General features: G+C 36.6%; 2 protein-coding genes across 4 annotated transcripts; one reads left to right on the plus strand and one right to left on the minus strand.

The window, feature by feature from the left end:
• The first annotated feature begins 5606 nt into the window (after positions 1 to 5606).
• LOC149003134 (uncharacterized) lies at positions 5607 to 6473 on the plus strand. Its single transcript, XM_089138806.1, has one exon. The coding sequence runs from the start codon at positions 5607 to 5609 to the stop codon at positions 6471 to 6473; it is 867 nt and encodes a 288-aa protein (XP_088994932.1).
• Positions 6474 to 7289: 816 nt separating this feature from the next.
• ARPC2B (actin-related protein C2B) lies at positions 7290 to 14671 on the minus strand. 3 transcript variants are annotated; one of them, XM_089136954.1, is made up of 10 exons: positions 14301 to 14671; positions 13516 to 13582; positions 12946 to 13153; positions 9816 to 9982; positions 8765 to 8842; positions 8581 to 8665; positions 8096 to 8187; positions 7948 to 8004; positions 7813 to 7867; positions 7290 to 7508 (listed from the first exon to the last, which is right to left on the minus strand). In XM_089136954.1, exons 1-10 carry the CDS (start codon positions 14357 to 14359, stop codon positions 7318 to 7320), a joined length of 1059 nt encoding a protein of 352 aa, XP_088993080.1. In that variant the 5' UTR covers positions 14360 to 14671; the 3' UTR covers positions 7290 to 7317. The 3 variants fall into 3 exon arrangements, with proteins under 3 accessions (XP_088993080.1, XP_088993078.1, XP_088993079.1); XM_089136952.1 differs by having other exon boundaries at positions 8533 to 8665; positions 14301 to 14668; XM_089136953.1 differs by having other exon boundaries at positions 7813 to 7864; positions 8533 to 8665; positions 14301 to 14666.
• Positions 14672 to 15951: the final 1280 nt, after the last annotated feature.

Below are 15951 nucleotides of genomic sequence, written 5' to 3' on the forward strand. Positions count from 1 at the left end.
TACTATGGTAAAAATGTCTAATTAATGCAACGGTTAAAAAGAAAAAATCCATAATATTTAATGAGGGTCCTCTCCCTTCATTCCTTCATTCCTTGCTACCACACTCTTATGCGACCAATCTCCTACCCCTTGCAAACTCATATCTCATCTTTTTTTAAATCCTATCTTTTGCTTTCTTTCTTTTCTTTTTCTTTCTTTCTTTTTTTCTTTTCTTTTCTTTTCTTTTTCTTTTTTTTTTTTTTTTTTTTTTTTTTTTTAAATTCTTCCACCATCCATGACATTGCTCGGTGCTCTATGCATTTTTAATATTATCTTTTTCTTTTCTTTTTTAATTGATTATTTGGTTAAATGATTAATTTAACTAGACGTAAAAAAAACTACTTTGAACAATACCATCTTACAAATGTTCAAAAGCCAATAATTAATACAATCCCAGACTTCATAAGCTTAGATCTGATGCTCTGCATGTGATTTTCCCTTTGCCATTTATCAGTCGCATAGATCTTTAGATTCAACTTTTACCAAAAAGAAATCTTTAGATTCAACTCCCATATTATAAATAATATTTTTAATTTTTTTCTCATAATAAATCTTGGCTTTTGTCTATTTTTTTTTTATTTTAGGCACATTTGCAAGAGTTTAAGTAGATATAGATAATGAATATGGATCATCTCCTCTAAAAACATTTGCAAGAGTTTAAGTAGATATAGATAATGAATATGGATCATCTCCTTTGAGTACTATTTTAGCAATGTGACATCACAAATTATGTGGGGTTTACAAGTAAAAATTAATAAAATATTAAAAAAATCCATCATCCTAATCATGTGGTTCCCCAGTAATTCAAGGTCAACAGTAGGAAGAGACTATCTAGACTCATCGGGAAGAAGATGGTACATGAACAGCAGGCAAAATATATTCAAATTTTTTCTCTTTTTTTTCATAAATAGCAAATTGGTTATAAAGCTAAAAAGGACGTAGAGTGTATGTGGCGAAATAAAATAGGTCTTTTTTTTGTCAATGGTGAGTTAGTAGAGCGGTTAAAAGCCCAGATTCCCCAGATTCCCATGGGGAGGTCTTGGGTTTGTATCCATCGGGCGACGTTTAATTTCTAGTAGCAAAAAAAGCACCAGTAGCAAATTTTTTTTTTTTTTATTTGGTAATAAGAAAAAACTTTAGGTACCTATTATGTAATTTAAAAACCCTAAATTTTCATCTGAAAACCCCGTTCGTGCTTCCCAATCTCTGCACCTTCTGCCGCCGGCAAACCTTCTACCACACCTCTATAATCAACGCTTGGTTGGGAACTTGAACTGCAACCAGGGAATAAGGTGGGGGTAGCAGAAAGCTTGAACGTTCCCAAACCCAAACTCTCTCTTTCGCGTTTTGGCTCGATCATAGAACCTCAGGTAAGCTTCCGAACTTGTCACCATTGATTATTCACCCCCCACTCCATTTTGGTGTTCTCCTCTTGCACAAAGACTAAACTTGAGAAAATGACGGTTTGAGAGATCGAATCTAATGACGAGTACTAGTTTCACATTACCTTCTGGGTTTTGTGATTTTATTTTTGAGGGAGTTTTATTTCCACTAGCAGAAGCAGGGAATGCACAAAAAATCATGTCGATCTCTTCCAGATTAAAGATGCTGTTGATGAGAAATTAGAACCCACTCGACAAAGATTAGATAATTCGATCACCATGCTTTCCTTCTCTTTAATAAGGCCTCGACATTTCGTCAGCAGAGATGCATTGCATCTCTGTGTCCTTCAAAACCTATCCCTAAAATCTTTTTCCAACATTTCAGAATCCAGAATCCAACTACCTCAGGTCGTAGATTACCTTGTAAATTCATGTGGTTTATCCCCAGAAACTGCTGCTTCTGCAGCCAACAAAATCTATCGCAGGTTCCACAGTACAAAGAACCCAGATTCTGTTCTGGAATTCTTCGAAAGCATTGGTTTTCAAAGAACCCATATCACAAAGCTCTTTTCCGGGAAGCCCCAGTTGTTACTTTCTTCAGTAGATGATACCCTCAAGCCCAAGTTAAAACCATTTCAAGACCTGGGCCTATCGAGTTTCCAACTCGCAAAAGTGATTGCCTCAAATCCAGGTATTCTAGTTAGAAGCTTAAGAACCCAGATAATTCCCAGTCTTAATATCATTGCAACCTTTGTTGGAACGGGCGAGAATATGTTAAAAGCATTGAAGCGCTCTAAATGGATACTTTCTGCCAATCCTGCATTAAGATTGCAGCCCAACATTGATTTCCTGAGGAGTCAGAATGTGCCTGACTCAAGAATTGCTCACCTGATGATGACTCAGCCAGGGAATTTGATGTTGAAACCTGATCAGATAAAAGAGACAGTTGAGACCCTTAAGGGATTGGGTTTTCAACCTGAGTCAAGAATGTTTACTATTGGAATTCACACCTTGGGTTCAATGAGCAAGTCTACTCAGGAGGCAAAGATCAAGTTGTTGAAGGATTTGGGCTGGTCTGAAGAGCAAATTTTTACTGCCTTTAAGAAATGCCCTATCTACATGGCATGCTCAGAGAAGAAGTTAAGGCTAGGGGTGGAATTCTATGCAAATGCCCTCAATTGGGATGCTTCAATTGTTTCCAGGTATCCAAGGCTTCTACTGTACAGCATCAAAGAAAGGATTATCCCCAGGGTGGAGGTTTGCAAGATGTTAATTTCAAAAGGGATTCTCTTGAAAGAGTCAACTCTGGTTACTGCATGCAATATGACCGAGAAAGATTTCTTGATGAGATATGTGAAGAAGTATGAGGATAAAGTTCCTGAATTAATGAAGGTGTATGAGATGCAAAGTTGTGATGATAAAGTCTCAAAGTTGTTGGACAAGATCTATTAGTTGTATCAGATGGAGGGAGGTGGAACTGCTTGAATGTTGCTATTTCATTTTGTGATTCTAACCTTTACTTTAACCCTTTTTAAGATGTTTGTTGTGCATTTATTCATATTTACAGCCATATGATTCATCCAGGCTTGGTTACAAGTCCTCTCAGCAATCAGGTTTGTCTCCATGGAGTTCAACCTCCAGGTAGTTCCAAGGAGGTGTCTCATGGCTGAGATGTGCTGCATTCAGATGAATAAATTGTGAGTGAGAAACATACTAATATAGGAATCAATGGATTAATGAAAATTTTGGGATTCAAGTGTAATATAAGTTTTTATTTTATTAGACTTATTGATTCTTTCTTATTTGCCAAAAAACTCCTAGTATGGCTTTCTTTGCAACCCACTTGCAGATATGGTCGAAATCTCATTTCCAACTCTCCTAAAACTTACTTCTTCCCTGTTCTGTTTAGTTCTATTATTTGTGATATTTTGGTTACTTTCCTGTAAACTGAATATGAAGAGATTGAGAGCCTATGTTGATGTTCTTGTTTTTGGTTGGGGGAAGAGACTTTTAAACTGTTTCTTGTGTTTAGTTCATAATTCAACCCTTTGGGTGACAGATTCGTCTCTTTTCTATTCAAGAACCTATTTATCTGAAGTGTTTGTATTGATATATTCATTAAGCATTTCATTCTGAAAAATCCAAGTGAAAATTCTCCTCTAATTCTTGTGGGGGATCTGTAAAGAATGGCCCGAAAACCGCCAAAAAACCGGGAAGACAAACACCCAACCGAGGGGGGAACGGCACCACATCAAAGCGAGGCATAAAAAATTTGGAATTTCAAAAACCCCACCGCCGAGTTTGATCATTGATCCCCCCGGCCCTTAATGAATTCCTCCAAGCCAGTGGTACCTCCGACATTCAATTAGCGGTAGCATTCGCTTCTCTAAATGTTCAATACTGATCTAATTTCTTCTACGATCTTGGAAGGCCATCCAAAAGACCTGACTAGAGGAGATGCATGAGATAAGATGTTATAAGATTCATGATACATAAGATGTTACTTGGTCATCCTAGCATTAATCAATAATAACCTATCATGGCATGCAAACCAAAGGAAATTGAGAACATTCCATCCTTAGATACGAAACTAGTCGATATATATCTATATTGAATTGCACTAAAATGTATGAGATCAAAAGTCTCTTATATTTTATTTTTGATGGATTTTTGTTTTCACTCGCAGAAGCAGGGAATGCAAAAATCCTCTTTTCATGTCCATCTCTTGAGTGAAAGAATGCAAATAAAGAGTGCACTGCTGTGCACATTTGGTAATCACTCAGCAGAGAATGGTGCACTGATTTCTGTTGCTCATCTACTTGGGAGGCAAAGATCAAATTGTTGAAGGATTTGAACTGGTCTGAAGAGCTTACTACCTTTAAGAAATATCCTTTCTACAAGGCATACTCAGAGAAGGAAGTTGAGATTAGGAATGGAATTCTATGCAGATGCCCTAAATTCTATTGCACTTGAGATTCTATTAGCCTTCTAGTGCTTACGTTTAATTTTTGAAATTAAGAAAGGAAAATTTCCAGTGCCATTTTCTGAGTTATCTCTTACTGTTCCACCTGTGTGTTTTCTAATTTGATGAATTAGACCCCTCTTATTAACACTGTTAGTTTCAATTAGCTTTTGTTATTTTCAATATTTCTTTCACATTTTAAGGAAAAAAGACTGGAAAAGAGTTCATCAGGGGGAGGGAAGTTCGTGCGAGAAAAAAAATCATGAAGATGCAAGAATGAGAAAAGAGTAATAGACTAATAGTTTCATACGATAGAAAAAGCTAGATGTGATTCAAGCATAGAATTTTTCTTTTAAGGATATTCTTGTCATTTTAAAAAATTTAACTTGTTTACACATAATTTTGATGTTTTAACAGCAGAGAGTGCCATTGATAAAATTTTCCCTATAGAGAGTCAATTGATAAATTGAATAATTTAAAAAATAATATTAATATTAGGGGTAAACTTAGGAATGGTTGAAAATTTTCTTTAAAAAAATGAATATTTTATTTTGAAAATCAAATTATATTAACTTTTGGTAAGATAATTTAGAAACTATAATACATGTTGAATCATCACTTAGTTGAATCATCACTTAATTTTATTTTTCAATGGAGGGTTGATATATATTTTAAAACACAAGGGTGTATACATAATAAAAATAATTTCACATAATTATTTGCGAGATTCTAGAGGGTATTATATATAATTTTCTCAGAAAAGGGTTCATTCAGAAACAAAACCGATTGTTTTAAAATTAAAATTAAAATTTAAATTAAATGTGGATGACAAATTATATAATTTACTAGTTTTTCCTAGCAATATGGTCATTGGTGGACTATGATCATCTAAGATTTGCTTTTTCGATTCGGTTTTGGCTTTAGAAAAATTCTAAAAGACTTATTGTTTGTTCGGTTTGATTTCTACATTTTATGTTCCCAATCGAAACTGAATCGATTGACACCCTGTGATGAATTAAAAGAAAATAATTCTCTTCCGTCAAACTGGTACGCTCTCAGATGAATTGAACTATCAAACGCGTCTTTGCAAGATTTTACTTCCACCAAATCTTTAAAGGGTAACACTGAATGAACTATTCTCTGCCATGGATTTGGATCTCTGCTAAAGGAGTAGACAAGTATCAAGTGTTCTTTCTCTCACAAAGGAGTTTCAACAAGAAAAAATGGAATCGTTAGCGACTAATTTCTTTGCATTTCTGTTCTTTGTTCCCATCGGAATTCGTCGACTCCTTTGCGTGTTTTCTCTCTACCTCAAGAACCCATGCGCCTTCAGATCAAAGCCATGGTATATGTCAGAACCCAGATGGAAAAATATTGATTTATACATACTCCTTGTTGCCCTTCCCATGGCGTCATTCTCGGAAATTTTCTTCTTCTTGACCTTCTCTGGTTATTCGAACTATCGATTCGCTTTCTTTCAGCAAGCAGCAGTTGTTAGTCTCTTCTGGGTCCTCCTCGTTTTGGTGATTGTCCGAGAAAACATCGAGCCTTATCTAATGCACGAAGGTTTTGTTTATGTTTTCGCTGGAATTGTGTTTCTTATAGAGTATTCGGTAATGGGAAAGGGAATTACGGGGCTTGGTGGTCGTGTTTATGAATTGTTGGGTGGGCTTACGCTTATATGTGCTGCTGCTTGCTTTTATCTCTCCTTCAAGCCTACTGCATTTTTTGCAGAAGTTGGGCTGTCTTCAGGTATCATTTTCAAGGGGATTTGGATTTTGCAGGCTGGCTTGTCCTTGTATTCTGATACCTTCTCATTAAAGGGTTGTCGTAAGATCTCATTATCTCCTGCTCAACCAACCACTGATGTTCAGTGCGATCTAGAAGATGATAGACTTAGAGGTGTGGCTTTGATGAATCTACTTTTTGTGTTACATTTGATTGGAATTTTGACCATGAGTTTCAGCCTGTTTGGGGCGCTATCTTGGAATCGCAACTTGAGATGCGGGGAGGGTGCTGGTCCATCACTAGCAGATGCCGAATCAGAAAGTATGTTGATGCACCCACTACCTGAATTCGAGTTGGAGTAGGCTTGTTGGGTCTTTGTTTTTTTGTATTCAATTACAGAGAAGTAAGTTCTTAATGGAATTCGTCAGTTTAAGTGAAATATTTCCTCATTTCTACTGGAATGTAGGTTCATGTTCTGTTTGATTACTTGCTGTTCTACACAGGAATTTTATTTTCATAGCTCAAAAATCATAATCGAGTTGTATATTCTTCCTGTTCACTTTCCACAATTATGAAATCAGATCATCAGTTTAATATAATATATTGTTCAGCTTATTCAAGTCCAAAGCTGTATATATAACCAAATAGCAAAATCCATTAATTGGAGTACCAACTTTAACATTGAAAACCTTTGGTGGTTATTGTTGCTGTTTGCTGGTTAACACTCTTCCTAGTCCTGACAAAGGTTAACATGTATAGAATAGAGTCACTGGTTTGATTTCCTTTTCAAAGGTTGCTTTCCAGGACAGTTTGTGCAAACTATATTGCATCTAGGACCAAAGGACGCGGATCATGGTGTATGGTTTGTAATAGTTCGATGGCATTCTCTTTTCTACAAGGGGTTTCTGCAAGCTCGGTATGACTACATTCACTAGCATTGATGGGATGTGGATCTTTCCCAAGACCTGATAATTAGCATGGCATGTGGGCTATTTTCTTTTTTATTTGTCACTTTCAAACATTAAGCTCCTCAGATGAGTGAGACAATTTGTAAAATAACTCAGCTCTGCATATCATCTGAAATCAGTACCGTTTTATTTGTGGTTGCTTCAATACTGTTACAGTCATCAAATTAGTGGCATACATTCCATACGTTACAGATCAAATTAGGACCGCAAGAAAAGGTGATTAGCAGCATCATTATAATTACTCTAATTTGCTGTATCTTCTCATGGCATTAACTTTTGGTGTTTTTGACAATCGTCGACGGAATTGATTGAATGCATGAACTTTAATTGGCGAATGGATTCTCTTGATCTTCTTGCTAAGACTCGAACACTTCCACTTAAGGAATCTTGGTTTTGAGAAGGTTAGCACTTTCCTCATGTACTTACACCCTGCAACAAAACCACCAGGTTATCTTTAGTAAAATGTCTTAAAATCAACCACCTTGATAAACTTATTGTAGCATGTTAGTAATATACCAGCTCTGTTCAGTTTATTGACATCTATTACTTTTGCAACGGTATTGGCATTTCAAGTATACGACTTTTAATTTTGCATAAAATTAACTATTAACTACACTATACAAGAAAGCATACATTTGAAGTATCTGGGAAATGGGCCACATGCTGGTTTCATGGTATTTTAAATTTTATGAATGATACTTTAGATATGTTTCATGTGTTTGTATATATTCACCTTGGACTTCTTTTTTCTGTTCAACTTTGTCTATCCCTGATTCCTGCAGGACCTGCTAGTTGGACACACAGAGGGGTGAAAATTTAGCATGACATATACAGTAAGGTAAGTTGGCATCTGATTTAGATCTATTACCTGTGCCAGACTGCCCAAACGTGTCCTCATCCTTCTTTGTATAAAGCCTCGGGTACACTATAGAATTAGTCTTGTTAGCCGGATATATAGGAAGTACCGGTGACTTACAGAATAATCAAACACTGATTGTAAAATGTGGGATCTCTACCTTTACATGATACTTCACATAAGCATAAAAGTTCAACAGACTCCATGCAGTTCTGTCAAGCTTTTCTCCTTCAACATGACGTGAAAAAATATCTGTAAGCATGTGATGTGGAAATTAATTAGAGTAAATCCAGCAGTTTACCTATTCAAAAAAAAAAAAAAGCACTTCTATGAAGAAAAATCAATTTCTGAATGTTTAGTGCCATCTTATTTTCCATGAACTTGTGAATTTATGTTGATTGGAATGTAGTACTTCATTGGTCCACTTGTGAGATACTTCTCATTTCAAAACTAAATTATTCTACAAATATGATTGGAAGGCTCTGCCATAGGGGGACTTGTTCAGTCAGTGGCCAAAAGTTTGTCTGTTCTTCATCCACTCATACTTCAGAAGTTTGAACTGGTTGCTGTCAAGAACTAGGATTTCCAAATCCTTACCGAAGGAGACAAATCCTCCATTTGTACTCAGGTCTTCAAAAGTTTCACCTCTTAACTCTGGAGGAGGAATGGGTGACCAGGTGCAAGGTGGCGCTTTAGCCCATTCTGCTGAACTTCCCACATCCATGAGTTCCTGTTTTTATTTCAAGTAGGTTAATAAGGGGTATATGATTGTATATTATCATTGCTGACAAAAGATATAACATACTTATAGTTAATATTAGCCAACAACCTGGAAGAAGGCTGTAGCAATAATCACATCTGTGTTGTCCTTGAAACGCATAGGAAATACTGCAGTGATCTTCTTTGGCTGTGAAACACATTGAAGGACCATCATGTCAATGTGAAATGCATAAGCAATTAGATACCATATACATCGATCAGACTCTGCTCTTCTATAATGTTAATAGGAGAATGATTCTATGAGGAGAACTTCAGCTTTAGTCATAAAAGTAATTGACGCTGAAAAGTTCTTGAATTGACCATGTATAACTCAATTTAGATGCACTTCACAGAATTTTTTTTTTTGATGAATAAATAATTATATTAAGAAGGCAAGAAGAACAAAGAATGATACAAGAGAGGGGGGGGGGGGTGTGGAACCAGCCTTCAAGTAGGAGACTGGAAAGAGGAACTAAGACCCCAGGAGACAACAATGAGCCTGTTCCTTGGGTAGTCAACAACCGGGGGTGGGGGATAGAGAGAAGCCTAGCAGAAACATCAAAATAGGTGGCATTATAAATCGAGTCTAGAGAGCGGGATTTGGAAGTCCATCTCCTGAGATTGCGCTCCCTCCATAGGTGGTGGACCGTGGCACAAAAGACAAGATAATTGATTCGGTCACAAATGGAAGTACCTGAAAAATTACTCAAAACCCAAGACTAGTCACGATCAAAACCAAAGGAGCCCGGGAATGGGGCCAGATGGAGGCAAGGGCTTTTCCCCAAAGGGAACTGGAGAAAGGGCAAGAGGAAAATAGGTGCTCTAAATCCTCTGAACCATTCGAACAAAGGATACAGTTAGGGTTAGCTGGGATATGACGACTAATGAGGAAGGCCTGGGTGGGAAAGGCTAGGTTTAGGGCTCTCCAAAGGGTGAGGGAGTGGCGGGGGATATGACCTTTAAACCATACTAGAGAGAAAAAAGCCATACATTGGTGAACACAAGTACAAACTGAATAGTTATATTTGCTGAAGATTTATTTTTTCTCCTGCTTTTAAATTAGTATGGTTCCTTGTATATTTAGTTGGATAGAGATTGGATATGAAAGACAAAGAAATTACCATTCTGATAATAAAGAAAGGTTCTCTTGGATGATAGATAAGTTTGATGGGCTTGTACATCACTAGAGAGAGATCCTGAGAACCAAGCTTCCACAACATCTCTTTCAGCTGTGAGCTCAGTATCACTGATTGCACCGAAGAAATGTCTGTGATCACCTTCACACTTCCTGAGGGAAAACAAGTTGGAGAAAATGTATGTCTTATTAAGGTAGGTACTAGCCCTGCTGTTTGAACAGTAATAAATTGATAGATATAGTCATCACTTAATGATTCATTTATCTCCATTAATTCCTAGATGCAGCGTTCAGGAGGCAAATGTGTAGGATATTTTTTATATTAATACAGTTGTTACCATTACTGCTCCACTGTCAAGAGAAAAGAAAAAAGCAAGAAAGAAATATAAGGAAATGGTAAATGACTTGAGTACATCCTGTCTGGTCAGCTTGATAGGGAATATTTTGAGACAATAACAATCTGAGAAGTGGTAAGGGGCACTGCATTGGTATGAGGCATGGTTGTTATTGTGCCAAGGTTACCCATGCCACCATGACGTTATGTATTTCTATCCAACTTGGATTATCAGGTTTTTAGAACTTGAAGGAATTCCAGAATTGCAGTCAAAGAACTATGCACCAGAATTAAGAGAAGTCAGATATTAGAATATTAGTGAGCCACATCTAACCACTTTGCAGGTCAAGTGCCTCAGCTTTATTTGGAGAGCAGATAAAATATCAAGAAATCATCAGTCTAATTCCAAAATTTGGAAGACTCCTACTTGAGATGGAATAGCTATAGAACTAGAATCAGATTGTCTATTTTACAGGATTCAGATGGTAATCAATGAGAATAGAAAATGGCAAAGCAGACTCAGAAAATACAGGAGAAATATTCATCAGATATCAAATTTCAGAACTTTTTGAATTAGAGAGAGCTTTAGAAATCAGACTTGAAATATGACTGAAATCAATGAAAAGGTGAGCTTCTGAAAAAACAAAACTAGAAGTAAACTTAGGAGAAGGATGAGTAACAAAAAACAAACAGCACTCCACTACATCTCCTTCTCCTGATCAGATTTGATTGAAGGAAGAAAAGAAGAGAGAGAAGTCATTCAGTTTTCCCACCTGAATTTAGCCTGGAAATTCCATCAAGGCTTTGATTCACCTTGCATCAAACTGTTGGTCTGAATCTCACAGAACTAGGGGCAAAAGCCAATTCCATTCAACTGAATTGTGGGGAGTATTCATCCAAAAAAAAGATTGTGGTGAATGCCTAGCCTTCTACATGTATTTAAGGACTGATAAGATTGATTCAAACTTGTCTTAGGATATCGTAGAGCCAATTAGATTCAACTCTAGAAAAAAAATATGAAAAATGGAAATCAAAACAAAGTTGGAACCTCCTCCTATAGTCCTGTCCACACCAAGTAGAAGGTCTAAACTGAATAGGACTTAAAAACTGGTCTGAGGTTTAAAAAAGGCAGAACACGAGACATAATAATAATACAAGGAACAAAGAACATTCCTAATCCAACCCTACAATTGGTGAACCAATTCTGGAAACTGGACAAGGAAACTGTTCCAATCCAGAACTCAACCTAAGCTCTGGTATTCTTCCTGCTGAACTGCAACCCGAATCTTGAATCTGCATCATGATGCCTAAGGAATGCCTTCATGAGTACATGACTGCCATGTTCTAGGAATATTTCCCCTGTTACAGGTACCTTTCCTTATCCAGATAGCTTTCCTTCATCTAGTAGGTCTGGATACTGTTGGAGTAGGTCTGGATACTGCAGTCCAACAAAGCCCACTTCATTGGGTAGGTAATGCCTTGAACTCCAATCATTAGGCTTGGTGAACTACCTGAATGAACAAGTCCATCCAATCACTTTATGCAAGGCATAACCATTGTTATTCAAGACTACAGTAGTCTGTGCTGATGACTCCAATCCTAGTCATTTCCTTGCTTTCCCCTATCATCCTAAAGTTAATACTTGTAACTCATAAAACATCAGTTCGTCTTGCTATTGCATTTGTTGGACTTAGTATGCATTGTCAAATGTCATAAATGCATTTGTTATTATTACCAAAATAAATGCATTTGTTATTTGTCTGTAAGTTGTAGAGCTGGAGTATTGATTTCACATCAATTGTCCCCTGTCTGGTCACTTCCTTGGAATGTCTCTAATACCATACCTTTTTAGTTCTTTACTACAGAAAATGTATTTCTTTCTCTCTTAGGTGCATATCGATTTTTCTCCAGTTGATCCTTAAAAAATATTGCTAGGCAAAAGTTTGAGAGATGTGAAAGAGCTTTTCAGTTTAAAGGTAAATAGAGACTTAGGAGATGCGTGATAATTGGATTTATTTTATTGGTGAATTTTCTTTCAGCTGTTTGGTTTCCAATCTTGAATTAAAATAAGAAAGGAAATCGAGTCATTATTTAAGACCCCTTGCTGGCTGCCATGCTTATGGCTCTATGTTTTAAATCGTGATAAATTATCAAACCTTTGTCTTCTGTTAGGACGTGAAAAAATTCTAGATGCGGGGTTTTGTTCCCAAGATGGAAGTGATGTTTTTCCTACTGCAAGTTGTAGCACAACTATGGTCTCCTAAGCTTGTCATATCAAATCTACAAAACAGGTGTGCTGAAAGAAAAAGGGGTATTGAAAATTTTAGTTGAGGGGAGATTCTTTCACTATATGTGCATTTCTAGTTTTCTTTCTCTGAAACTCATTTAGTTAGAATTCACTCATGCAGTATGAATAGTATACAAGTCTTCTTTTGAGATCGTAGAAGATATTTTCAGAACTCAGTTTATATAACCTTTTCAATTGTTTGATCACTCCCACTTGTGGTATGTTTAAGAATGTCTATATGGTGTCTCATCACAGTGTGATGGAACCTGTTCAAGTGCTCACGTGAATGTGTGTGCATGGTAATCAGCCAGAGGCTATTCCAGTCAGTAACAAGTGAATCATGAATTCCTAGAGTATACTTTCCCCCACAACTTGTGTGAGAAAATTGATGCAAAAACAAAAATAATCATGCAACAAATATTAGGTACCGTAAGTGCATTATTTTAGCTGGCACGAATCAAGCGGCACTCATTGCCATGAGAAGAAGTACCAAACCTTTTCCATGTGGAATCTTGTCAAACATGAGTTTTAGAGTAAGTTGATATCCTCCTTTAGGGGGTTCAACGATCTCAATAATGTTAGGACAAGTTCTTTGTACAGTCTGCAAAGTCCTAGATGGCAGTCCATCACTGAGCAAGATCCCTTTCGACAGTATTGGAGTTGATACTGACAAATAGACATTATGAGGATCTGATTGAGAAGCCTGTGTAACATTTACCTTGTCAGTTCATGCATCAGATGATTCAGTGGAAAAACAAATGCAGTTTTATTTTGTTCAGTATGTGGATAAGAGGACCATCTCTTTATTTTGTTCAACTTTGATGGAAGAGGTGAGATCATTTTCGATGCAGTTCACTTGTAAGAAAACTTTCTGAGATAGTTGAAATCCAGCATATGTAAATGGTGGAATGATTTGGAAGCCTTGTATACAACATCTCTGTCTCACTAATTCAGTGGAAAGAATTTATAGAAAGCATGAAAAAGTCTAAATTTTCTTTCTTGAAAGATATGAACATTGTGAGAATAAATGCAGCAAAGTTATATGTTGATCGGAGGTAATACTACCTGGATATGGTATTGGACAGATCCAAATTCATGTATATGATGATCGATCTCCATCGGGATTTCAGCACTGTGGCAGAGTAAAGGAAGCATCAGTTATTTGGTAGATTTTGATCTGTTTCAAAATACTCTGGAACTGACACTGGCATTTTATCAATCAACCATAAATGTGTATAAGATTCTTCAATGAAGGTTCAGCTTGAAACCTTCTGAGTTTAAATAAAAGTCACAGGTGTAGTCGTTCGTGTGTTAAATCTAGCTAGATGTCATGGCTTGTTGCAAACATTGCAAGCAGTAGGAAGTAAATTACTTGCAGCCATGAGATGGATTCTGCTGGTGAAAAGTTGTGAAGCTACAGAAACAAAGGAGAAGGAGCAGGGGGGAATGAAATCCTAGCATATTTTCTGATCCTGACTCCATTTAGGAGACGGATCGTATTTTTCTAGTCATAAGAACTGGCCCCAGCAAGCTATTTTCTGATTTCTGAGGAGTAATCAACCCCCCCCCCCCCCCCCCAACTCTCCTGGGTAGAAGTTTTAAACTTGTAAGATTACATCCTCTTTCTTTTCTTCTTTTTCCACAGTTTATTGATCAGGGGTTCTTTCCAGCTTTGCTCTTCTCATTTGGTTTTCATGTTTCTAGTTAATCAATCATGTGTTGACCTCAGAAGCAATAGACATTGCTGTCCCATTGCTGCAGGTCAGTGTAACTAAGCCATGGATGAAACAGTGCAGCAGCTTCTGCAATATATAGATCCTATTCATAACAGGCTAAGTTTCGTCAATTACCGGTGCAATTTTAGCAAGACCTCCTTCAATGCTGGCGAAGCCCTTTCCAGACAAGCCATCCTCAGCTCCTGTATAAGAACTGGTTGTCTCTCTTGCTATACATAATGGCATATATAGAAAGCCAGAGAGGTGGGAATGAAGATAGCTTTCACTTTGTGAGGCTCAAAGGAAACTTGTGGAAGGGAAGACTGCATTGACATAGTTGAGGAGCTACTGATACAGTAAAATATAAGTAAAATGTACTTTCAAGTTGACAATCATGCTAGCATTCACCCGAAGCAAGAGCTTTACTTTCCCTACCTATCACTTGGATTAAGAAACACTCTAAAATGATTACCCATCCGTCCATCTATCCTTGTTAATCTAACTCTTCATGTATGCTGTTGTTGGTGCACCAGATGCTCTCTCACATACACTAGCACTAGCTCAACGGTCACGCGGTCAAGTATTGATCCTGACCATGATTAAATATTGTTCACCTTGTTTTACTCCTAAAAGTTATTTAATACAATAAAATTTTATTTTATCATTTACAATGATATTTTTTAAAATTGACACAATAATAAATTTTCGAAACATATATATTCATTTTTTGTTTTTTGTTTTTTTTTAACCAAGGTTCATTCATGCCAGCTAAGGCGCATTGACTACATCGTTAGAGAGGTAATTGTTACATATAATTTAAATACAAGATGTGGTTTTATCCATGGTCTTAAGTAAGTGAAACGCTAAATAAACATCAAACTTGTCTCAGTGATGTCTCATACCCAATCATAAGATAGTATAAAATGATCATCTCTTTTATCTTATTCATGTATGTGTTTTGGCAACAACAACAAAAAAAAGTTCTAAATTTACCCACTGTTACTACTAAAACTAGTGTCACCTTCTTTTTTTTTTTTTTTTTTTTTTTTTTGTAAGCAACAATCTTATTCAAAGCGGGTGGGAGGTGAACAAAGTTCCACCAACCACTTAGTGGAAATTGGCCATTTTTTAGGGTCTTCTTGACTAGGATATCTGCTATTATATTAGAACTCCTTGGAATATAAGCAAGAAAAGTGCACAAAATTATTAATCAGATAGTGGATATCTTGAATCAAGGGCTCCAATGTCATTGGTGGTTGTACCTTGTCCTCAAGATACTTGATTATCTGCTTATAGTCCCATTTAAGTAGAATTGACTCGTATCCACTTGCAAGCGCCTCCAACAGTCAATGCTAGTTGGGCTACAACTAAGGATGGAACAAGCAGCAGGAAGTGGACTACAGATAGAAGAAATATGGACCAATAATATACAAGTTGCAGCTCTATTACAATGGTCCTCAAGAGAAACATGGTCTCTTGGGGAATTATCTATGCCAATGGAACTTGCTAAGACAACAAAAAATGTGAAGTACGATCAATTCCCAAACCCAGTGCTTTAGATCTATTTTGAAAAATATGCTAATATAGCAGCTAATCAGGTGGATGACTATAATAGAACAGTATCTAATATTTGTAAGTGCTTTTAGAACATATTAATGCTATTTTAATTTTTATTGCATAAAAAAAAAAATATTAGGGTGGTGGGGCTGATATTGAAAATAGATTAGTATAAACTAACTGAGACTAAGTAATAAAGGGGTCTATTTGATAAATTGAATAACTCAAG

This window comes from Hakea prostrata, chromosome 10 (genome assembly GCF_041222555.1).
Source record: "Hakea prostrata isolate BN-2017 chromosome 10, UWA_Hpros_2, whole genome shotgun sequence".
NCBI lineage: Eukaryota > Viridiplantae > Streptophyta > Magnoliopsida > Proteales > Proteaceae > Hakea > Hakea prostrata.

Excerpts from the sequence above, each read along its gene's own strand:
- LOC149003134 (XM_089138806.1), top strand. The coding sequence starts at position 5,607 with ATGGAATCGTTAGCGACTAATTTCTTTGCATTTCTGTTCTTTGTTCCC.
- ARPC2B (XM_089136952.1), bottom strand. The coding sequence starts at position 14,359 with ATGGCTTGTCTGGAAAGGGCTTCGCCAGCATTGAAGGAGGTCTTGCTA. Across the intron at positions 13,583-14,300 it reads GTCTTGCTAAAATTGCACCG|TGCTGAAATCCCGATGGAGA; the intron begins GTAATTGACGAA and ends ACTCTGCCACAG. Across the intron at positions 7,509-7,812 it reads ACAGAAAAAAGAAGTCCAAG|GGTGTAAGTACATGAGGAAA; the intron begins GTGAATATATAC and ends GTTTTGTTGCAG.